The 25,098-nt window shown below is 39.4% G+C and overlaps 1 protein-coding gene across 1 annotated transcript in view; it reads right to left on the bottom strand.

The window, feature by feature from the left end:
- clstn2a (calsyntenin 2a) overlaps positions 1–25,098 on the bottom strand; it is a 261,648-nt gene that overhangs the window by 17,689 nt on the left and 218,861 nt on the right. The window contains exon 10 of the mRNA XM_041803309.1: positions 7,328–7,490. Coding sequence (XP_041659243.1) covers positions 7,328–7,490 — 163 coding nt within the window. The remainder of the gene's footprint in view (positions 1–7,327; positions 7,491–25,098) is intronic.

The following is a 25,098-nucleotide window of genomic DNA, read 5'->3' as shown; positions in this document are numbered from 1 at the left end:
TGGCAACTACTAAAACCCAGGCTCGTCCATCAGTCTACCAGATGGAAAAGCGCGATTCACCACTCCAGAGAATGCATCACCTTTGCTCTAGAGTCCAGTGGTGGTGTGCTTTACACCACTGAATCCAACGCTTTGCATTGCACTTGGTGATGTATGGTTTGGATTCAGATGCTTGGCCACAGAGACCCATTTCATGAAGCTCTCCACGCACTGTTCTTAAGCTAATCTGAAGACCACATGAAGTTTGGAGGTCTGTAGCGATTGACAGAAAGTTGGCGACCTCTGCGCACTATGCGCCTCAGCATCCGCTGACCCCACTCCGTCATTTTACGTGGCCTACCACTTCGTGGCTAAGTTGCTGTCATTCCCAATCACTTTCACTTTGTTATAACACCACTGACTGTTGACTGTGGAATATTTAGGAGCGAGGAAGTTTCACAACTGGACTTGTTGCACAGGTGGCATCCTATCAGTATCACACTGGATTTCACTGAGCTCCTGAGAGCGACCCATTCTTTCACAAATGTTTGTAGAAACAATCTGCATGCCTAGGTGACTGATTTTATACACCTGTTCATACAAACACCTATACACCACTCCTGAGTGGGCGTGGCTTCAGCTCATTCAAGAGACACACCCACACCATCCTGGAGCAGATTTTACTGCTTCATTTTTCATGATTTTGAAGCTCAATTTCATAACCTTAGAGATGTTTTAGTTAACTGAAATTTGATTGAGGGGTTCATAATACAGTGACCTGTCATAAAATAAACCTAAATACAGATTCATCTTCACAGTCTTTAACAAGACTCTATCTAGAATAGATCTTTTAGGTCCGCTTTTGCATCTCTACAATGCATGGAGTGAAATTCAGGTCAAGTATATTTGATGCAGACAACACAAGGGATCCTATTCTCATTCTTAGTGTGCATTGCAGGTGTCTTTTCTATTTTGCCCCCCACGCAGATGTCATTTTGAAGCCCAGAGCTCACATTGTTTAAATATCCCATTAGCACTCAAGGGTTTTTGTCTTAAATTAGGAGTGATCAGGCATAAAGCTGGCACGTTCCTCTCTTGAAGATGCAGAAAACAACTGTGCCTTAGTCCAGTGGTTCTCAAATGGTTGGTTGGGACCCTAAAATTGGTCAAAAAGCCGTTTCCAGTGGGTCGTGACTGTATATACCAGGAAAAAATATGCCCGAAGAGGATATGCAGATCTATTCTTTTTTTTTTACGTTTACTTGTGATGACAAAGAAAATTTGAGTCTTACTCTCAGGATTTCAAGTTATTTATCTCATTTTACTAGACAACAAAACTGATTTTCCCAAGATTATTAGTCTGTTTTGGGGCTGGGAGGGCCAGTATACAGTGGCACTTAACAGGCTGCAGTGCAAGGGAGAAAGCAGGGGTGCTCATGGTCCGAGTTGCATTTCCTTTCTCTGCACTTGTCCATCCATGTCCATCTGCTGTACCCTAATGGTTAATCCTTCAGACCCAAGACAGTCAAAGGGCTATTCAAAAGAGAAAGATGGATAATAACATCAACATAAAATACATGTTGTCGTTTAATCCTGTTTGAGTCACTTGACATTTCAATCACAAATGAGGCTATGAGGAAATATTTCTCATTTCTAATGCTGTGGGAATGCTTAAGTGAAAGATAATTTCAGTCATGGTGTATTTCATTTCTTAATGTTCAGTGGCACAATAAAAGGAGACAAATTCAAAGTGCTGGGTGGAATTCAATCTATGTAAAAATACATACCAACACGCAAGCCAGCATGTGCACCTGGATGATAAAGGAAAAGAGAGCTGATGCTCTGCACACCCAGGAATAATTAAGATCTACCATCTAGCAAAATGTGGATGGATATTACCGCTTAGCACTTACGACGGTGTTCTTCATACCGTCAAAAAAGGGCCCACGGACAAAAGTATACATACTTGTAACTGTTTCCTTCATTAACACATACAAAAATGTTACAGGGTCATGATAAAAGCTTTGAAAACTCTTTCTTTCAGTTCTACATTTTTATGTTCTGGAGGGATATTAAGATGCATTTTTAAGGTTCACATCATGTGTTGTATTGTGATATTTCTGTTGACTTGAATATGCAATGTTTGAAAGAAATTATTAACAGAAATATTATGGGCATGAATTCCTTTAAAACAAATGAAGAAAAAGCATGAAGGACAAGCACCTCTTTTGATGTAGAGTTTATTTTCTTCAACAGAAAAAGTCATTAATTGAAATAAAGCACAATGTTTTGCAATTATGATTAAATGTAGGTTTTTATTTTATTTGTAAAATAACCCAGTATAATAATGAACATAAATGCTGATGTTTGCTTATCAGAATTAGCTTTCAGCTGCTTTTTAACTTGGACTTTTCATGACCAGTTTCTACAGCAGTGGGTCTCAACTGGTGGGTTGGGACCAAAAAGTGGGTCATAGAGGTCTTTACAGTGGAAATAACTTCCTTGTTTTAAAGATACAGTAGAGCTTTTGTGTCACGGTTGATCGCCTATGTTTTTTAGATTGACTATTTTTAGCGTCTGAAAAGGAGGCTCTGCATGTTTTTCTCTCTCACTACAGGCTGGTTGGGGAGGGCCAGAGCACTGGTAGTCACAGCTGCAACTAGTTAGGTGTCACAGGTGCAGCCAGTCTTTAAGCAATCAAGAAGTCATGTTAAAACTTCAGACGTCAGAGTATGTCTTCAGCTTCCTAAGTGGTAACTGACCCCGGGCCTTGAGTTTGACACCCCTGCCTCAGACTCTAAGGAAACTCAGAGGTGACTGTTCTTTTTCAGTTGCGGGGCCTCGTCTATGGATTCAGCTACCCCCTCACATTAGTGTTCCTTCAAAGCACAGCTAAAAATTGCATCTTTTTTCTTTGGTCTTTGACTCAAATTAGACTTTTCTCTCAGATCCCTTTCTGTTAAAGCAACACCCCTGGTATTAAAGTCTTATCACACTTTTTATTTCTTGTTTATTGTGCTTTGCTGTTTTTTTATGTGCGGTTATTTGTATCTTGCCTTTCTCTGTAAGGTACTTTGGTCAGCTCATGCTGTTTTTAAATGTGCTATATAAATAAATTTGACTTGACTTAACTTGACCTTCAACATTTGCTCATTCTCTGCTTCTGGGTCTTTGTCAGCAAATCATCACATTTGAGGGGTTTGAGCCCAGTAGGGGATCAGGAGTCCTTCACATGGATTCTCCTGATCAATCAAACTCTATTTTGGTGTTATTTTAAGCACTCTGGATACTTCCTTTACATTTAAAATATACATATTCATTAATGTTATCATTTGTGATGCATACCTCATATCTGATGCATACCTTGGATGATGCCTTGAGGCTCTTTGGAGCATGAGGCCCCAGGCAGTTGCTTACCTTTGCATAATGGTAAAATCTCCTATGCACATAACATGACAAAAGATGACTGAAAGCTCTTTAGTTTCATATACAGATAAAAAATACATACACTGTGTCAATCAGCTGTGAGCTGTGTGCTAATGATCATTACTATTATAGGTTGTTTTTAATCATATTTTCAATACTTGTCCATGCATAAGGACTACACAGCAGAACTTTTTGTGATGACTGTAGCTTTTAGAAAGCGAGCAGTGAGAGAACAATCTTCCAAGTAAATGTCATTAGACTCTCCTTTTTCTTTTGATGTAGAAAAACCTTCCATTGTTTTGCCCTTTGGTCTCTTCCTTCATCTCTCTGAGTAATGCATTGTTACACATGTTAATATTTTTTCGCTGTTATTAAAAGACAATCTTTGTGATTCAATGGCAAAGTGCAGGTGGATATTTTTAGAGTGCCTGTGTAGTTGGTATATGTATTTTTATAGATCCATTAAAGAGAGACATGGATAAAAGTAGAAAAGCAGAAGAAGGGGAGAGGTCTCATGTTGTCTGATGATTTTATATTAAGATATTAAAAAGACAGGAAGCAGCAAGAAAAACAAAAGAAAAATTTTCTGCACTTGCAGTGCATTGTGATAGAAAACTTGACTTTTCTCATCAATTTATGCTAAAACAATACCTGAGTGGTACTTTTTGCTTCCAGTTTAGCTGCATATTACTTAAAACCTACTGATGATAAGTGTCGACTGAACCTTTCCCTATCAATATAAAATCACCCGAAGCTTTTCTGCCTCCTCTGTGCTTGGCTTGTTAAGTATTTGTATACTGCGCTGTGAGGGTTGCTTTGAAATTTCACACCCACTTTCCTGTTGCACAGAAAAAAGATGGAACAAACACATTGTCCATCAAACCTCAAGAACAGCCTATTGATGCAGAAAACAGCTCAAAAACACAACAATCCCCACCAAAGCGTTTCTTGTTAACCCTGTATGGCGACAACAAACGTCTTCTTTTTTGGCTTTCAGGGGAGTGAAAGTACAGTCTGAATGTCTTTCATTCCATGTCTCATCATTATGTTGTTGATTGTGGGGAAAAAAGGAGGGGTAGGAGAAATAAGAGGCTGAAAGGCAATCTTGCTCACTAATGGCCTGCAAAGTTATCAGTTGCGGCTTAGTGAAGCTTAAAGCGGCTTCATTGGGATGTAATAGCTGGCAAACTTGTCCTCCATTCACTCTGGCTAATCCCTCCTTCAGGGCTTTCTCTCACAATCACAGATTCATGGAAAGAGGCAGAAAGAGAGGGCTGCACGAAGCACAGGAAGAAAATGATGACGACAAAAAGGAAATTTGCAATCGGGCACAGGATGAAAAGAAACTTAAACGGGAAGCAAAATGTCCTCGGGATTGGAGCTTTGGAGGATGCTGGCGGGTGTTAGAAGTGTGATTTCAGCGAGCTGCAGAATGGATCACTCTCTGCCTCATTCTGCCCTCCCATAAGGCACTTTTTGTGTAATTATTCAAGTCATAAACATGGCAGCAGGGTAGCTCTTACTCATTCAAATGTAATCTGTATACCCGCTCTCGCTCCCTGCCGCTGGAACTGACACAGAAAATTTCCGGTTTGATACCCACTCAGCTAGCTCCTCTACATTTCAAAGAAAAATACTGGCAGCCCGGGGGCATAAATCTTAATCTCTTTATTTATCTTAGCAGTATGACTTGTGCTTTTTCTCTCTCTCTGTTTGTGCTTCACATGTAATTTTCCACAGCTTTTGGGGCTACTGAGCCTCTTTGTGGATGAATTTTGCCATATGTTGCTTTAATTTCCATCCTGTTTCCCTTCCGAAAATTTAAAGAAAATGGCATGATTGTACAAACATAATACCATGACTGTGCATAATTAGCACTTTATTGCACTTACCTATTGTGATTGCTTTATGTCTGATTTTTTTTCTGTCTCTTTTGATTGCTTGCATCTTCGATTCTCTTGGTCTTGACTGGGTGTTAAAGGCATGGAGGGGTTTGTAAATGAGAAGGAGGATCATGTAACCTTGCAAAGCAGATGGATTCGCCTGAGTACTTGTTTTTCACTGGGGAATCCATCCTGCAAACCTCACATCTGAACCATTTGGGCCCGATTAGAAAGTGACAGGACCAATCAGCAACAAGGCGCAGTACTTCAGGTGCAGCAGAGTTGTGACATATGCAAGGAGCAACAAGAGACCGTTGCAATTATGGCGGAGGAGCTTAGCGTGGATGCTGCTAAAGCCCCAGTTTTATCAGAACTTGACGATATTTCTTCATCAAAATTAGAACAAAGAACAGCATTGAGTTGTTTTCTTTTCAAAAACGACAAAAGTCGTGTACTGACATGTCTACAGCCATGGTTCGCGTTATGTAGTCCTTATGGAGTCTACTCCTTCGGTAGGGGCGTAGCTCGTTGGCAGCTACGCCCTTTCCAAAATGCTGTGTATGTGTGGTTTTTCAGATGGATGTGTGAAACACATCCATCTGGTGTGCCAGGTTAAGGATCATGTACTTGGTGTGGAATTTAACGTGGAGCCAGTGAAGCTGAAAGTAGTGGCGATGTGCTGCCAGAGCCTAATGTGAGTTAGAGCCATGGCTGCGGAGTTTTGGACATACGCTAGCCTGCCTGAGGCTTTGCTGGGTATCCCAGTCATGACTACTGCCCAAACAGGAGGTGGTGAATCCATGGATCTTTTTTCTATTTATACCACTTATTAGTCTTTATAATTCCACCAGGAAACATAAGAAATAGCACAAATATCCAGTGTCTGATTTAACTTAAGCAGAAAAAAGGCTCAGAGTAAAAATAAACACTCAACTAACCTACACAAGTATTAAAAAAAAATGTTAAGAGTTTTACAAAAATGACAAAAAGAACACCTACTATTACTATTACTATTAATACCTTGAAAAATTATATGAATTAGTAAAATTTACCACTGGATTGCTCTTTAATTTCTTTAAAACCTATGGCAACATTCAATTACACTATAGAGCAGTGACTCTCGACTGGTCCAGCCGCAGGACCCACTAGTCTGTTTTACTACAACTTCCGACCCTAGTTTCCAAAAAAATTTGAATTTCAGTTATTGCTAGAAAGCCTTTGCAAGCAAAACCTATCACGACATTCAGCATTACTATTCACCTTTAAAATGTGTGAGTTTTATCAGCTTATCATGGTTATTTATGATGTTAGAGCCATTTGTTTGGGAAAAACTGCATTTTTTTTTTTGAGGCATTTTGAGACACTCTTGGCCATTGCTAATTGGTAGGACGATGTAATGCCTCTTCTTTGATGTTGACTGATCTGGCTGAGAAAAATCCAAGAGGAATCATTCTGGTTCTTCTATATCACAGAGAGTAGGCAGAGGCCATGGAGGAAGTCTACCAAAATGACCACATATGGTTCCTTGCCCCATAAAGGGTTAAGAACAAATTACACAAAGCCTCTTTTGAAAACTCTTGCACAGCCTAGATGTTTTTGGCATATATTTGCCAAATTAGGGCACCATTCTTTCATAGAACACAGCCTTTATCTCATGTTTACAATCACTAAAGCAGTTTAAACAATCAGTCAGTATGAACTGTTTAACAGAATAGGCTGCATTAGATGAAATGAGGTGGTAAAAATTATGTGCTGATGTTGTTCCTTCTGTTAAAAATAGATGTATAAAAAACTGTTTGAGTCGTTTAATTTGGAGCAAATAGAAGCTAGAACCTGAACCCTGCTGAAAGTCTGCTGTGAATAAAACAGGCATCAATTTATAGTGCGGCTGTAAACAAGCCCGATAGCAAAATGTGATAGCAGCTGTGTCCGCCCTTTTCCTGTCTGGTTTCGGCCCTTTTAATTCCTCCAAAGAACATCAGCATTGAAGCTCCTTTGTATTTATAGACACACAAACACACACACACAGACTCACTGACCTTGCCAGCAGGCACCCACAGTCAGCTGCGTATCAATCTTTGCGGTGTGGATCGGCCAGTCATCCGTCACCAGGTAGGGCTCATAGGTCACACCATCCACGAACAGAGTGACTGCAGGAAACTCCACATTGATCACATAATAGTGCCATTCTTTGTCACAGATCTGTGAGTGAATGAGACAGAGAGAGAGAGAGAGAACAGTTACCGTGCTATGAAGCTGCAGATCTTTCTTTAATGTGTGCACTTAGTATGCATTTAACTGAGAAATATTCCTGGTTTTCATAGACACAGAAATAGAGCTGCTTTAAAAACACATTACTGTGATAGCTACGTCTCTTTTCAAGGGTCTTATTTAGGTTTTGGAGCGTTTTTTCCTCGTAGAGGATTATGTTTATGTCGTTATGAAGATGATGTTTACTCCAATCATGCAGCAGAGACCGAAGGCACATCCTTGAACGTTCCTTGCTGTTTCCACCTTCAATGAGAGACGCTGCAAATTCCTCTTTTCATCTCTGCATCATTTGCTCCCTGTCGTCAGATGGCTAATGAGGTTTCTGTCTAATGAGCTGTTCATTAAAGGCATACGATGAGTGACAAACACAGCTATAGAGGACCCCAGTCTCTTTGATTATTCCTGGAGCTTGTAGCCACACATCCTGTTTTCTCTTGTTTTTTTTCTCCCTGGCCTTTTACCCAACACAAACACACACCCACACACTCCTCCGCAATGGCCTCAGCAGTAAGTCAGAAAAATGTTTGCTACTTAGCTTAAATGACTTGTAGGGCTATAATTAACATCTTTATTTTTTCCAGTTAATGAACAGATTTTTCTCTCATTTAAAAATGTTAATCAATAAGATGAGACTTTATTGTTTTTAATCCTGAAGGAATTTCTTGTGCCGGGTTGCTCTGATATTTCAGCACAAAAAGAGTAGCACAAGAGCATTAGCTGTAAGAGAAATACAAATAAATCTGGAGTACAATAGTCAAGAAAGTGGATAAGTGTTCGATGTAGGAATGCAGGATTTGGAGTTTTGCCAAAATTTGATATTTTGATATTTCCACTTGTATTTCAGTCGATACGAATATTGATTTCTGATTACTATACACCTTTATAATTGTAAAAACCACCAAGCCTTTCCTGTACTATATTGATCTGATACTGAAATCAATTTTCTTCTTCCAGACACAGACCCAGTCAATAGTTAATCAGTATTCCTGGCTACCATTACATCATGAAGACAAAATAATACTCTAAGCAACTCAGTAAAAAGGTTATTGAAAAGTCTAAGTCAGGGGATGGATAAAAAAAAATTTCCAAGGCACTTAACATCCCCCAGAGTTCAGTTGAATCCATCATCAAAAAATGGAAGGAAAATGGCACATGTGTAACTCTGCCAAGATCAGGCTGTCCTCACAAACTGAGTGACTGTGCAAGAAGGAAACTAGTGAGAGAGGCCACCTATGACTACTCTGAAGGAGTTACAAGCTTCAGCATCTGATGGGAAAGACTGCATACTGTTGCCTGGGTTCTTCACCAGTCAAAGCTTTATGGGAGAGCAATTAAGAGAAAGCCATTGTTGAAGAAAACTCACATTAAATTTCGACAAGAGTTCGCCAAAGGTCATGTTGGAGAATCCATGGTCAAGTAGAAGAAAGCTCTTTTGTCTGATAGGCCTGAAAGGGTGCTTTTCGGCCGTCAGTAAGACGCTGTGTTTGGTGGACACCAAATACTGCACATTACAACAACCAAACCATTACCACTGTGAAGCATGGTGGTGGCAGCATCATGCTGTGGGGATGCTTCTCCGCAGCTGGCCCTGGACGGCTTGTAAAGGAAAGGGGTAAAATGAATACGGCAAAATACAGGAAAAACCTGGAGGACAATCTTATTCAGTATGCAGGAGAACTAAGGCATGGGGGAAGTTTTATTTTCCAGCAAGACAAGAGATTATGTACCATCAGTTGTTAAAATGGATGTATATTAATCCATGTTATCCCTTATACAGTATGTGTGAAAAAGAAATTAGCTTTTAAGACCAAAATATCATTTGGGCTGCTCTGTAAACATATTTATTTCTACTTCCAAAATAAACATTTTAATACAACATCTGATGGGCTTTCCTTGGCTTTTGGAGCCAGCCTCATGAGGACACTCAAGGAACTGCAGTTCTTTTGGACATCTTCATTGTCTTCATTGTTTTCAATACACAGAGAGATCTAAAGTAATACAGAAAGACAGAGAGGACAGTGCACAAAGACATGCACAGAAAAAATGAGCTTTTAATTGACTTTTTATCTTACTCTATGGGTGCTTTCACATTAGGCCCAGTTGTTTTGAACTGCACTGTGGCGTGATTCCTCCCCCTCCCCCTTTCCCCGCTGGCTTGCTTTCACACCAGCAACATCGATCTGTGCCCGGGCGCACTTGCGCATGTACTCAGTCTGAAACAGCAGGTGGCGGTATGTACGTAACTGGTTTACAACCCCAACAAGGAGGTGAGAGAAGAAGCTACCATGGCAACCAATTGGGTCATGACCTAAGTGAAAATTGTTTTTGTTTTAACCTGGCAAAAGGTCCAATCCTGCAGCCATGGATGAAAATCAGTGTTTAAGATGCCAGCAACGTTGCTCTTTGAATCTGCACATCTACATGCAGCTCAGAGGATTAAATGGGCTCGCGCTGCGCAGATACAGCGGTTTTTGAGGTGTAAGGAGACTTTTATTGCCTTTGTACCTCATCTCACTGACTCCAGCTTGTGTCCATCTGTAAGCTGAGTCACAACAGACCATTTATTGACTGGATTCTGATGATTTCCACCCTTTATAGAATGTGAACAAACTGCTGTGCTGTGGAAAGAAGTTGTGGTTAATAAAGCTGATACAACGCTCTGTCCCGTATCGGGGTGCGGTTGCATTCACATCTCATCCGAACCGTGCCAGAGGCCACTTGAATCGCACCCGAGACCACTACCCCAAGTGGGCCCAGTGCCCGGGCATGGGTCCTTTGCATTCACACTAACCAAAATGAACCAGACTTCAGGCTCAAGTGCACTCGGATAGGGGGTGGGGCCCCTAGTGTGAAAGCCACCATAGTGACAAAAGATGTGTATAGGCCTCTGTCCCACATGTTTGAATTCAGAATGTTGTTAGAACAGGACAATTTATTAAGGTAAAAAAATCCCACTCGTTTGTGGAAGGATGAAATTGAAATAATTCTTCAACACTAGATTTTGGCATATCTGATCAGTCTTTACTGGGGCATCTGCATCTATTTCTCTGTCTAACTGAAAACACCAAAAGAATTTTAAACAAGAATCTTTGGACCTTTGCAAACTGATTCAGTCTTTCCATGATATCTGAGATCAGAAGTTTAATTTTCAAGTCACAAAAATTTGCAGGATGAGAAAATGGTCTTAAAAGCAAGGAAAAAAAGCAGCGAAGATGATTTTGTAGCTCTTTAATTCCTTGAAAAACTAAAAAAACAACACTCGGTCTATCCACACCTGAAAGAACCCTTTGTATATGTGCATGCTTGTGCATCCCGGTGCAGCGCCATCTACTAAAAAGTCTGTTGGAGCAAAAGAGCGTATCTTTTCAGTCTTTTTTTTTGTTTGACATAGTTGGGAGTACATATTCGCCTTATCTATATTATTCTATGCCCAAATCCACAGAATGCATGGGCATGACACAGTGTTTAAAGTTCAGTGCTAAGGAGAGAGAATGATGGCCTTAGCCGCTGCTCTGAATATTCAAACATCCATAAATGACTTAGATGGATGCAAAAAAACAAATAAAAAAACTCAAACCTGTTTGGGAAAAAATTTGGAAGCAAGAAACTTTTGGCATCAATGTGATACTGCATGACATTGTCTTTCTTTTTAAATGTGCAATTTCTTAAGAAAAAAGGATATAGTGCAAAGGCTTTCAGTCTTGATATTAGCTTGGCTGTGAAAGGAAATGATCGAACATACTAATAAACAGCTAAGTAAACTGGTAATTATTTTAATAATGTTGGAAAGCAGCATTCACCCGGAGATTGGCTGTTAACCAGCCAAAGGCTTAGATTGCTTGGCTGCAGTCCACTGATACCCACTAAAAGGATTAACAGGATTTTAGATGATGGATAAAAGGTAAGAAACTGTTTAACTCAAAGCATCAAGGGGGGCTGCAGGGATGAAATGCTGTTATACTTAAGGTGTAATACACCGCAAAAAAAGCTAAGTGGATATAAGTCCCATTTCCACCTATTTTACCTGCCCTGAGGATGAATGACACCCACAACACAGCATGGGGTCCAGAAAGCAACGACACCTCAGTGTAATAAAACACCTGTGCCACAGTGCCTGCTATCTGAACTACAGGAATATGTGCCTATATTATCCATTCAAACTGCAAGTGTACTTCCTTTAAATGTGCTTTAATGTCTTTAGCACCTGAGAGAAGTCTAAAAGGATTTTTAAGTCCTCACTTTATTGTCCCTGCTCTTACAGTCAGCATCTGTTTTTTTGTAATAAGCTCGCTCAAATGAGCAGTGAGCAATTTATTTGCACTGAAGAGGAGAAAATCTGCTTATTTGAGATGCACAGAGAACAGCAGGGAGGATACAACATTCAGATAGATTTTCATTTTGTGAGATTTCTCTCTCGGGCTCAGTGGCCACACACAAACACACACAAACACATGCACACGCACATTGGTGGTTTATTCAAGCTTTTTATATGAACTAATGGGGTTGAGACCTGTGTTGGTGCAACCAGGAATCCCCTGAGATGTTCAATTTAGAGTGTAGAGTCTCCCTTTGAGCGTGAAGAGACAGAAATTCCCACTGGAAATGCCAGACACTCCCACATTGAATCACATTTTTCAGCAAAAAAATAGGACAACTATAGATATCATGCTTTTATATACAGTGTCCTTATGCGACAACTAGCACATCTAACCCTCACCTTACCTAAACTGAATGGATCATCTGACTACTTTTGTTGTTAAACTTGTAAAATAAAAAAAAAACAAAAAAACAACAACAAAAAAAAAGAACCACACATTCTCAAGCTTGTATTCAACAGTCCACATCAGGAACATGCTGAACTATAATCTAGCTCACTTAATGTTACTAACAATGACTGTGAGATTTAGTTTCATCAGCTGGCACCAATGATTTGTATTTCTACTTATTTGGACAGAGAGAGTGATTTGCCACTTCATTTAGCTGCTGGCTGGCTGACTGAGGAGGTCATTCCAATACTGAGAAAATAAGAATCAAGAAACATACAGGGAATCTGATCTGAACTTTAAAGGACCTTGACAGCCCTCTTGGTTAAGATTTTTATTCGGTCCTTTTGGAGCACAAAATGCTGCTTGAATTAGATTTTCTAATTTTTTATCATAATGTAAAATACAAGAGACTGATAAATCCATGCTAGCTGTTCTGTATTGTTTCACTCACTCCTTCATTTCCCTTCCTAGAAAATCAGCAGGCTCTCACAGATAATTCCCCTTTTTACTTCTATCCCCAGCAGAACCACTTTGACTTGCTTTAAACCCTTAAGTACAAGTATAGTATTTAGAAGACAGCCTTTAGTGCCACTTATTAAAGACGTTGTAGAATATGATTACAGACATGTTTACATGCTCCTGTCTGTGGCTAAGGTCCTTGGAAAGCAAAATTCAGGTTCAAGGCTTAATGGTGCTAAAACAGCTTTACTTTGGTATCAGACTAGTAGGAGAGAGTGGCACAGAACATTGTTCTGGTTAAATAGTGGTATGAATCACTTACTTTAGCACAGGAGACTGAGGTTCAATTCCCAGTCAGGGCTCGATCCAGAGCAGGCCCTTGGGTGAGGTCCTTCAGGCCATTGAGACCTGTCTATAAACTCAGATGTACACTGTAACCTAGTGCAGAGGCAGGCACAGGTAATAAAAAATGTAACTTTGTTATCCGCTGATCTGTTAATAAAGATGTCAACTTCAATTACAGTTAATTCTGTTAGCAAATCTGAGTTCTTCAGCAAAAACTCCAAACAACATGTGTCTGCATGACAAACTACAGACAATATGAACTTTTTCAATACATCACCCCTCTCTTTATTCTAGTGGTGCTCCAAAAATACCTAACTTCAAGTGGGTCAAGCAGCATTTCATTATAAAAGTGTGCAGGGCAGAGATGGGCATGTCGGCTTATGGAATAAACGCTCTAAAGAACAGAGAGTGGTTTTACTCATGCTCAGGTTGTCTGAGTCCATCTTTGTGAAGGTACTCACTATTGCATTTCACTGAGGGTGTTGAGGGGAATCAGCTCAGTGCAGAGTCAGGTGGTGTGTGGCTGATTGGCCTCGATTAAGGCCAAGCTTATATATAATATTGGGCTGCAGTGCTCTGATGACTTAATGGCTGTGTCCGAAATCACTCCGTATTCACTACACTCTGACAAATTGCTGTAAATTTACCAGGAAATTTCAACGGTAAGATCCTGTTATGCTTAAATACAGGAAAACCCTGTATAATAACTGTTTAGAACTGTATTTTACTGTTACTATTACTGCTTCAAGGAAAGAAAACAGTAATTTCATGTATTTTTACATTGCATTTTTGGTAACAAGAAGGTGAGAGCACATGCTTGGAAGGAGAGTGGAGTTAGAAGTCATATTGTTATCCAACTCTGTCCTAACAATAAACAGGTTAATGCCTTACTGCTTTGCTAGTTAGAATAGGCAAAAACCATCACTTACTAAGTTTGAGGTCATTTGTAAGATTAGCATTAGTTAGAGTTTGACATGACACACAAACACCACAGGCACACACAGAGTGAGTAAATTCTTTGCCAGCAAACATTAGCTTGATCTTAACAGTTGCTAAACATTGAATTCAGATAATTCATTTAATGTATTACTACCTCTGCCAAGGAGGTTTGTTAACTCAAAATGTTGAGGACGGATTTTGATGAAATTTTCAGGAATTAAGGGATTCTTCACTATTGGGAGATAGGGCTAATGGCGGAGGTCTGCGCTCTCTGAGTACTTTTTTAGTTTTTCAGTTTTGCTAGAAAGAAATGAATTCACAGTAAGTTGTAGTATTTTGCTATAATTCACAGTAAAAATCTGCAAATATACCTCTTAAGAAAAAGTGTAAATAAATAATAAAAAACTGCTAATCTTTTCAACAGCTGTATTATTAAAAAACAGTAACTAACTGTAAATTTCAGCTACAGCTACAGTCCACTATATAGTCCACTATATGCTGCTCACTATATAGTAGATAGGGAGTAGGGAATGAGTGAGTAGTTTCGGACAGAGCCTTAGTCTCACCATCAGAGATAGTGAGAGCTTTTTCCAGTGTTTCTTCTTGTTGTATAGGAGCTGTGAGCCTTAAGGCAGTTACACATTAAGGGCGATGCAAATAAAAGACAGGAAATGCTAATAATTCAGGGTTGAATTTTGTTGCGGCTTTCTATGCACATCAGGAGCGACATGATTTTGCAAATATATTAAGCACATTCTAAAAAAAATTATGCTGCAAAAGTCTGCAGTGTGTTCTTCTGATAAACAGTGAGATATGATGGAGTGGAAGAAAAAATGAGGTTTCTCCCCTCTCCCTTCTCTGGTCCATGCGTCATGGCACTTTTGCGTATAGCCAGGAGGTCAGTGCTGTTTAGTTTCACAGTTTCATTCACTGTGCCAACCAAGTTTGCTAAGAGAAGGGACTGACTTTTCATTCATTCTATGTTAAATATTATCAATAATAATTAGAAGGGCACAGCTGAGGTTTGCTTTGAGAGGAGTTAACTCTCCCCACAACACACCGATTGGCTCACCTGTTTGTGTCACAGACTGGTCAGAGGAGTCATTTCAGAGTAGCGCCTTTATGTTCACATGGACATTTCGGTCTGCCTGGTGCCTGTCTCCCTCTCATACCAGGCTATGTGTGGCAAAAGCCACAAGCACTGTCTACAGACAGATATGAGAAGAGGACAAGCATCATGTGATGTTGGTGAGGAGGAATGAAAACATTTGATATTTCACGAAAAATTAAGTGTGATCATCGTACTTTGAAGACATTTGTGGCTGATTCAGAGCACAGACAGGTTTGCAGATAAAGGCATAATGAGAAAGGTTTCTGATATACAAATTCATTGGATTAAGAGAGCAGCTGCTAAAATACCATTACAAAGCAGCAAACAGTTATTTGAAGCTGCTGGTGCCTCTGGAGTCCCACCAACCTCAAGGTGTAGGATCCTCCAGAGCCTACTATTCCCACCCCTAACCAATGCTCACAAGCAGGAACGGTTGCAGTGGGCCCAGAAATACATGAAGACTCATTTTCAAACAGTCTTGTTTGCTGATGAGTGCCGTGCAACCCTGGATGGTCCAGATGGAGGAGTAGTGGATGGTTGGTGGATGGCCACCATGTCTCAACAAGGCTGTGACGTCAGCAAGGAGGTGGCGGAGTCATGTTCTGGGCCGGATTCAAGAGGAGAGAGTTGGTGGGCCCCTTTAGGGTCCCTGAAGGTGTGAAAATGACCTTGGCAAAGTATACAGAGTTTCTGACCAACCACTTTCTTCCATTGTACAAAAAAAAGACTAGTGCCCTCTGTAGCAAAATTTTCTTCAAGCATGACAATGCTCCATCTCATGCTGCAAAGAATACCTCTGTGTCATTGGCTGCTATGGGCATAAAAGGAGAGAAACTCATGGTGTGGCCCCTATCCTTCCCTGACCTCAAGCCTGTTGAGAACCCTTAGAGCATCCTCAAGCTAAAGAACTATGAGGGCAGGAGGCAGTTCACATCAAAACAGCAGCTCTGGGAAGCTATCCTGACATCCTGCAAAGAAATTCAAGCAGAAACTCTCCAAAAACTCACAAGTTCAACGGATGCAAGAATTGTGAAGGTGATATCAAAGAAAGGCTCCTGTGTTAGCATGTAACTTGGCCTGTTAAGATGTTTTTGATTGAAATAGCTTTTGATTTCAGAAAATATGACCTCCTAATGCTGCAAATTCAACAATGACCATTTTCAGTCTTTACAACCTATAAAATGTTTTAAAACTCTGTTGCGCTTAATAATATGGAACAGTGCATTTTGAGGTTTTTATTTAAAAAAAAAAGGTTATCCTTATGAAGTTTGTTCAAAAACATTTGAATTATGCTCTAACAGCTGATGACTTGAAGAATATTCTGTCATTTGCATTAATATTTAGGAAAATAAGAGAAAAATGTCATTTGCATAATAATGTGGAATGTGGTGTACAAAAGTGACAGGTTAAACAATAAGCTTGATAGCCACTGATAAGCTCCACCATTCACATACAACAACTATGTCATTTTGTCCAGTTGCTTTGATTGGCCCATATTAAATGTGACTGACAGAGTGTTTGTCCAATCATCTTCTTAGAATGTTTGGAAAAGGGCTGCCCAGGGCCCTCACTAGGATTGAAAGACGGGGGCTTAGCCCCAAGGGTTGCAGGTGATGCTTGGCATATAGCAGGTACCAATTTTTTTTCTCCACACCTTGAAATGCTTGATTGATTAATTTATTACCGCCACCAAGGAGGTTATGTGATCTGGTGGGTTTGTTAGTTTGTTAGCAACATAACTCAAAAAGTCATAGATGGACTTCCTCTGCTCTCTTATGCACATTCCTCCGTCACACGCACCCAATGATAATAATACACGGATTCAAATTAAATAAAAGTTTTCATTTAGACTTAGGGCCACAGGTGACTGGAGAGCCATGGGCTGAGAGTCTCTGCTCTGGTGGGGCGATGACATATATTACCCGAGCCAAAATTGCAAGACTTGGTAGATTTTGATCTTTTTATTTCATAAAACTGTGCCATTGTGTAAAATAGCCATGGCTGTGTCCGAGACCACACACTCATCCCCTACTCCCTATCCACTATATAGTGAGCAGCATATAGTGGACTATACAGTGGACTCAACTGCAAAACAAAAAAATGATTTCGGGCACTGCTCCGGCTGTGGGAAATGATGTCATTGCCGTCTCACAGTGAAAATGTTAAGCAAAAACGGCTCAGAGATTTCATATTTGCTTTATCTATTTTTTGTTATCCAGTTGAATTGTTCCTGGTGTTTGTATTTCCTCATCGAGATTTTGTATTTTTCAAAAATTGAATTAAATTTTTAAAAAACAAAAAAACAAAACAGCTTGTAGATTTCCATGACAACGGCTGAGGATCGAAATTAACAGTAGAAATTCACTGAAAACTAATACTAAATGTAACGTATTTTCACAAAAAAAAAAAAAAATACTAATAGATTAGTTTTTTTGTCTTTAGTGGTAAAACAGTATACAGTGTTGTGTGTGTCATGACTTATTTTTGCATAAAGATGATGTTCTCATGTCTTGTAATCCTCATAGGGGGAAAACAAGTTACTCCGTTCTGAATCCTTAACATTTTTTTATAGATGAAATACTTTGGTTAAAACCAACAAACAAAAATACAACAAAAGAAGGCTTTAAAAAAGTTTTTATGCGTTCCTGTGCTCCTCTTGCTCGTCTGTCATGTTTGAGAGCAGCAACCGTCATCGCTACAGTGTAGAGGTCCACGGCTCAGGCATGTACAGTTGAAACCAGAAGTTTACATACACTATATAAAAAGGCACATAAACTTTTTTTTCTCACCGTCTAACATTAAATCAGGTTAAACTTTTCCTGTTTTTGGTCAATTAGGATTACCAAAATTATTTCTATTTGCTAAATGCCAGATAAATGAGAGAGATCATTTTTTACTATATTTACATTTTTAAACTGTATGACTTGGGTCAAACGTTTTGGATATGCTTCCGCAAGCTTCTCACAATAGTTTGCAGGAATTTTGGCCCATTCCTCCTGGCAGAACTGGTGTAACTGAGCCAAGTTTGTAGGCCACCTTGCTTGCACATGCCTTTTCAGCTCTGCCCATAAATTTTCAATGGGATTGAGATCAGGGCTTTGTGATGGCCACTCCAAAACATTGACTTTGTTATCCTTAAGCCACTTTGTAACCAGTTTGGCAGTATGCTTAGGGTCATTGTCCATTTGGAAAACCCATTTGCATCCAAGCTTTAACTTCCTGGCTGATGTCTTGAGATGTTGCTTCAGTATTTCCACATAATGTTCTTTCCTCATGATGCCATCTATTTTGCGAAGTGCACCAGTCCCTGCAGCAAAACAACCCCATAGCATGATGCTGTCACCCCCATGTTTCACAGTTGGGATGGTGTTCTCAGGCTTGCAAGCTTCCCCCTTTTTTCTCCAAATGTAACTGTGGTCATTATGGCCAAAAAGTTCAATTTTAGTTTCGTCAGACCACAGAACATGTCTCCAAAAATTAAGGTCTTTGTCCCTGTGTGCATTTGCAAACTGTAATCTGGCTTTTTTATGTTTCTTTTGGAGTAATGGCTTCTTCCTGGGAGAGTGGCCTTTCAGCCCATGTCAGTACAGGACTCGTTTGACTGTTGATAATGACACACTCTTACAAGCTTCAGCCAGCATCTTCACAAGGTCTTTTGCTTTTGTTCTTGGGTTGAGATGCATTTTTCAGACCAAAGCACGTTCATCTCTGGGACACAGAACCCGTCTCCTTCCTGAGCGGTATGATGGCTGGACATTCCCATGGTGTTTATACTTGCGTATAATTGTTTGAACAGATGAACGTGACTCCTTCAGGCATCTGGAAATTGCACCCAAGGATGAACCAGACTTGTGCAAGTCCACAATTCTCTTCCTGATATCTTGGCTGATTTCTTTTGATTTTCCCATGATGTTACACAAAGAAGCAGTGTGTTTCAGGTGTGCCTTAAAATACATCCACAGGTGTGCCTCTAATTAACTCAAATGTTGTCAATAAACCTATCAGAGGCTTCCAAAGACATGACATCATCATCTGGGCTTTTCCAAATTGTTTAAAGGCATAGTAATCTTAGTGTATGTAAACTTCTGACTCTCAAGAAAATAATAAAAAATTGTCTATAAAATGATCTCTCTCATTATTCTGCCATTTAGCAAATAGAAATAATTTGGTAATCCTAATTGACCAAAAGCAGGAAAAGTTTAATCTGATTTAATGTTAGACAGTGAGAAAAAAAAAGTTTATGTGCCTTTTTATATAGTGTATGTAAACTTCTGGTTTCAACTGTACGTCATCGCCCCAGTGTAGCGTTCTGCTGAACGCCCCACCATAGAAGTCTGCTGCTGAAAGCCCCACCATAGAAGTCTGCTGCTGAACGCCCCACCATAGAGGTCTGCTGCTGAATGCCCCACCATAGAAGTCTGCTGCTGAACGCCCCACCATAGAGGTCTGCTCGAGGTCTGCAACCAGATGCCTCTCGTTTATTTGTAATGTTACAGTTTTAGGAAAATTTGAATGATACATTTGAGAGGAGTCGAGCCCTGTGCTTTTATTGGAGGACTTAAAAAGTTACCAAATATTTTTGTATGAGGACACATGGAGCAGTACACAGGATTGTCAAGTAAAGTTCAGTGGGAATCATCCTCTGATGATCATGATTGTCTGCACAAATTCCATTGTAGAGACTCTGTGAAAATATATATGGCATGCACTGAGAGGTATGGGCTGATTGTTGGACAGACAAGGCAGCCAGACAGATGAGCTATACACCTAAAGGCTGGGAATTGAAGAAAGCAAACAGCTTTACTAACACACACACAAACCTATAAGAAAGATTAAAATGGAGTTGGTGCAGTATGCAAATATGACAACAACAAACAGAGTTACATTATTTCTCTCACACAGGCAGCCTGATTGATCTCTTATCTTGTCTCTCATTTCTTCGCTGTTTGTATCTTTGACTGATAACTTGTGCTTCACTGAATAGCTGAAATAGAGGACATAAACAAAGCTCTACGCCTATATGGTTGTTTAGAAATGCATGCATAAAAATCCTTACCAGGAAAAATTTCGATGCAGCATCATTAAAATGTAATGCATAAATGTTAGAAGATGAATGGATCACTCAGCGCCAATCTGCCAGGCACTGAGAGCCAGACAATGAACAGAAATACCATGCATATTTTTATGTTGCACACAATAACTTGTAAATATTAAACATTGTTGGCAAAAAAAGCCCTCTTGTTAGAATTTAATCTTATTGAGAGGCTTGCAGAGTAATTTATGCACAGACACTGTACGTGACTACTGTAGTTAAAGCCCTGAATCCAATCCAGCAGTCAATGTGTTTATGTTCCTGACTGTCTGAACTTGGCAGTTTTTACTTCCACATTGACAAAAGCACACACATGCCAGCTCATAAACACACACTATCATTAGTGGAACCATAAGCTTAAAATTTCTGAGGCATGATTGCACACATATCGCATGTCTGAAGGGACATCAGTCAGAGAGAATTTGAAAGTATTTCTCCTCTGCATCACCATAACAAGACAATGAATGCTGAAATACTGTAATGAGCATGTCCTAGAGCAGGCTGCAGGCCTGTTTTCAACAAACTCAGTCCAACAACAGAGAGAGACAGGGAAACAGCTGCAAAAAAATCATTCAAATACATGTTTTTGCGCCTTACACTCTACACTACTGTCAAACTGCTGTTTCCAACACCATGAATGATATATTTTAAAAAGGATTTCATGGAAGGACACAGGATGTACTACATGGAAGGATAATGATACTGCTGTAGCCCTTTAGAAGTTTTCTTCTTTATTGATAGAATGAATCACTGTGGCTGAATGACTGGAAGGCAGTTACATATTTAAGGAAAACACATCTTTGAAGCAGAAGGGTAAACATAGCAAGCCTGCAGAGAAGTGTGCAAAATGGCAACATTTTCCTTTATAGCTGAATGCTGAAGTACAGTGATGCTTTGCACCCTGGCAGAGCAAATCTGTCATATCAACAGACTACTCATGACAGAATGAGCAGCTGCTTTTCAGAAAATGCCGAAAGGATTATTGAATGGAAATATTTCAGGTGAATAACAGACAACCTCTCCAGTGCAAGAAAAACCCTTTCCCGACTTGTGCTCAAAGATTTATCCGAAAACACTCCCACACAGATGCTCCAGAATGACCTTTCTAAGGACTTCGTTGCACTTTTAAGGCCGTTAAACACAACAGGCATTCTGACTAATCAAAAACCAAGTCAAGTTGTTACACACCAAGACCCCGAGGCTGATGAAGTAAATAGAACCTTCTATTTTCTTACACAAATGATCTTTTTTTCTATTTTGACATGTCATACTGTGTGGTTGATGTCTTAACAGATGTTTTTAAGAAGACCATTTGGCATTACATCCAAAGAAAAGAAGTTGTTCTTCATTTAAAAAGACTGCATTCATATTCAAGTAAGGCAGTCTCAGTTTTGAGTGTTATATGCAAGCTGTACTGCTTTGAATGCAAAAGAGCCTCCTTTAACAAACTTTGCTTTATCTGTGCTTTCAGAGGTCCATGTCCACTGTGGAAAGGTCTATTTGGGAAAAAATATAATAAGCCAGAGTTTTACTGAGGCAGATAATTTTAAATACTTGAACTCCAAAAGGCCAACTGTTAACACAATTTCCTCTTTCTTATCTTGTATAAACAAAAACAGATAAGAGAACTTCTATGTACTTGCCCAGGGTTGCTTCACACTTTTAAAACCACATTAAACACTTCTTAAGACCCTTAAGAGACCCAAACAAAGATATACTTTAGAAACACTTTATAATAAGGATACACTATCCAGCATTAGTAACTGTAGGAAAATACTTTACCCATCATTTATAAAGAATTATTTACTAATTGATATGCCATAAATACAGCTATGCATACTTTACTGATGTAGCAAAGGATTAATAATGTATGGTTAAATACTTAGCTCATCATTCTAGAAATGCTTCAGTGATGCGTGGGAAAGCATCAGTAAAGTTTAATACTTGACTCATGACTCATGATCTACATGTGTTCTCAGTACAAAGTCAGACACATTCCAGGCGTGTGCTGGCCCTTATCATCAGTGTTGGGCAAGTTACTGGAAAATAGTAACTAGTTACAGTTACTAGTTACCACTTGCAAAAAGTAGCTGAGTTAGTGACTGAGTTACTGCATTGTAAAAGTAACTAGTTACTTGAAAAGTAACTCAGGTGTTACTTTTTTTTGCTTCAATCCTAATTATTGTACACATCACATTAATTTGTCTTGTAGCAGTGTGAGAGGAAATAACTGAAATTTTATATAACATTGTAACCATTATCATTATGTTGGAAAGTGGTGAAACAATAGAAGACAGTAGAAATGTTTCAAAATACTTTGACACTGTCAAAGTATTTTCACACTGTTTAAGAAGACTAAAAATAGCTGTATTCTATCGACTGTGTACTGATTAAATCCCAGCTGCTGTCTAAATGTCCTTCTGCATGACAGTCAAATCTCGCTGTATCTGTTTTTTCTCATCATTTCTCTGAAGGCAGTGGACTCTACAGCTTATATCATAAGCATTTCTTCAACAACATACCTTGCTACCAGTCTGTTTAGTGCTTCCTTAGTGATACACTCTGCAGCTGGCGGTGATTTAAAATCCAGCCTTGGTTGTTTGAATGGAGTGGCCCCTCCTTGGTCTGCTGTGCTAACCTGGGTAAGCGCTGTTTGAAGCGTCTGGCTCTCTGGAAACTAGTTTAGCTGAAGCGTGTTGTTTAACTCGGTACTTCGTGAGGTTAGAATAACTATTTTTGACTTGGAAAAGTTTACTTCCCTATTCTTTGTACTCCTTTATCCCGAGGAGGGAAAAGTAATGCTGGTATTTCCAAGACAGAGAGCTTAAGGCTCGAGTGCTCAGCCATAGTGTGTGTGTGCGTTTCAGTGTGTGTTTGTGTGTGTCTATGCAGCGGCGCGATTCTTTCTCCCAAGATGCTGCTGTGCTTATGGTCTTGTCATGTCGTCCGCCAAACCGGATGTTTACTAAACGTCATCATTGAATTGTCGGCTATAAAAGTAACAAGTAACAAGTGATTTCAATTCTCTGTAACTGTAACAGCATTCATGATTTTAAAAAGAAATGCGTTACACCACTAGTTACCGTAAAAATTAACAGTTACTGTAACGTGTTAGTTATGGGTACTTCTAACACTGCTTATCACTGTCTCTGTTTGTGATTTTCATGGACAGGATCTCATGGACAGATAGGAGGGTTTCCGGTTTGGAGATCTCAGAATTCAATCTCTGCTTTCTGCAGATGATGTGGTTCTGTGGGCTTCCTCAGCTGGGGACCTCCAGCAGCCACTGGGATGGTTTGCAGCTAAATGTAAAGTGGTCAGGATGAAGGTCAGCACCACCAAGTCCAAGGCCATGGCACTCTGCCAGAAACAGATTGCTTCTTTTGGATGTGAAGTTGGTCGTCAGGTAAAGATGTTCAAGTATGTCCGGGTCTTGTTCTTGGGTGAGGGTAAAAGGGAGCATGAGATTAACAGGTGGACTGGTGCAGTGTCAACAGTATTGAGGATGTCGTGCCAGCCCATCTGGTGACAAGGAAACTGAGCTGAAAGGCGAAGCTCTTGATTTACCAGTTGATGTACAGATCGCAGATACAAGAGACCAAAATGAGATTTTTTCCAGTGGGTGGCTGGGCTCAGCCTTAGAGACAGGGTGAAGAGTTCAGACATCCAGAGAGAACCAAGAGGAGAGACGCTACTGCTTAGGTGGTTTGGGCATCAGATCAGGATGCCTCCTGGGTGCCTCCCTTTGGAGGGAATATGTATCCTGTCTGGACTTGGAACGCCTCAGGATCCCTCAGATGGAGTTGGAAAGAGATGCTGGGGAGAGAGATTTCCGGGTTGACTTGCTAAGCCTGCTGCATGCAATTTATAAGTACTTCATTTATAAACAAAAGTATAAATGATTCAAAAAGCGTAAGTAGGGGCAGAGTTAGAGGAAATGTCGGGCCTACTAAGATTTTACTAACACATCATTAAAGTATTATAGATGTGTTTATAAATGACATAAAGCTATTAATAATGCTTTGTTGGTTATGAGTCAAGTATTAACTAATGATTTAACAATGCTTTACCATTGTTTCTTCTAGTTTGCTGACTGTAGTTATTCTGAAATGTTTTGATACTTTTTAAAGCAAGTTTTAAATGATACTTTTCATTTTTTAATTGATTTTAATCCATAGAATTGAAAAGTATAGATCCTTTCCATAAGAAGGTCACCTTTGCAATGTTTTGGTACTAAAATGTGTTCATCCATTTGTGCAAATAAGATGGTGTGCAAAACTTTGTGTACAATATTTGATCACTGAAAATAAAAAAATATCAATACTTGGAGCCAAAGACTTGTATTTTTGTTGCCCTGGTATGAAAGAAGGAATCAATATCTTTGGATTAAAATAATTTCACATGGAAATGTAAAATTCTGGTATCCTGGCAGCCCCTCTTGTAAGCTGAATCATAATCACTGTTTACACCTGGCAACTATTCCCCTCAGTTTTTCATCTTGAAGCAGAATTTTCTTTGTCTTTCTTCTCTCTTTTGTTCTGGGTTTTTGAAAGTGTGACCAAAGTGTTATCATTTGTAATTTCTGTTCTTATTATAGAGCGCTTGGTGACACATGTCTATGAAAAGTGCTACATACTTAAGGCAAAGAAAGAAAGGATGATAATAATAATAATAATAATAATAATAATAATAATAATAATAATAATAATAAAGCCAAAAATACTAAGTGTAGTTTAATAAGATATTCAGACATATCCAGTTTAAGGTCCTTTTGTATTTTAAGACCTTCTCACAATAAAAAACACATTTTTTATGGCCTTCAATCAA

The sequence above is a fragment of the Cheilinus undulatus genome, linkage group 13, assembly GCF_018320785.1.
Source record: "Cheilinus undulatus linkage group 13, ASM1832078v1, whole genome shotgun sequence".
Lineage (NCBI taxonomy): Eukaryota > Metazoa > Chordata > Actinopteri > Labriformes > Labridae > Cheilinus > Cheilinus undulatus.
Note: the sequence above shows the minus strand (reverse complement) of the source record. Positions and strands in the feature narration are given on the sequence as shown.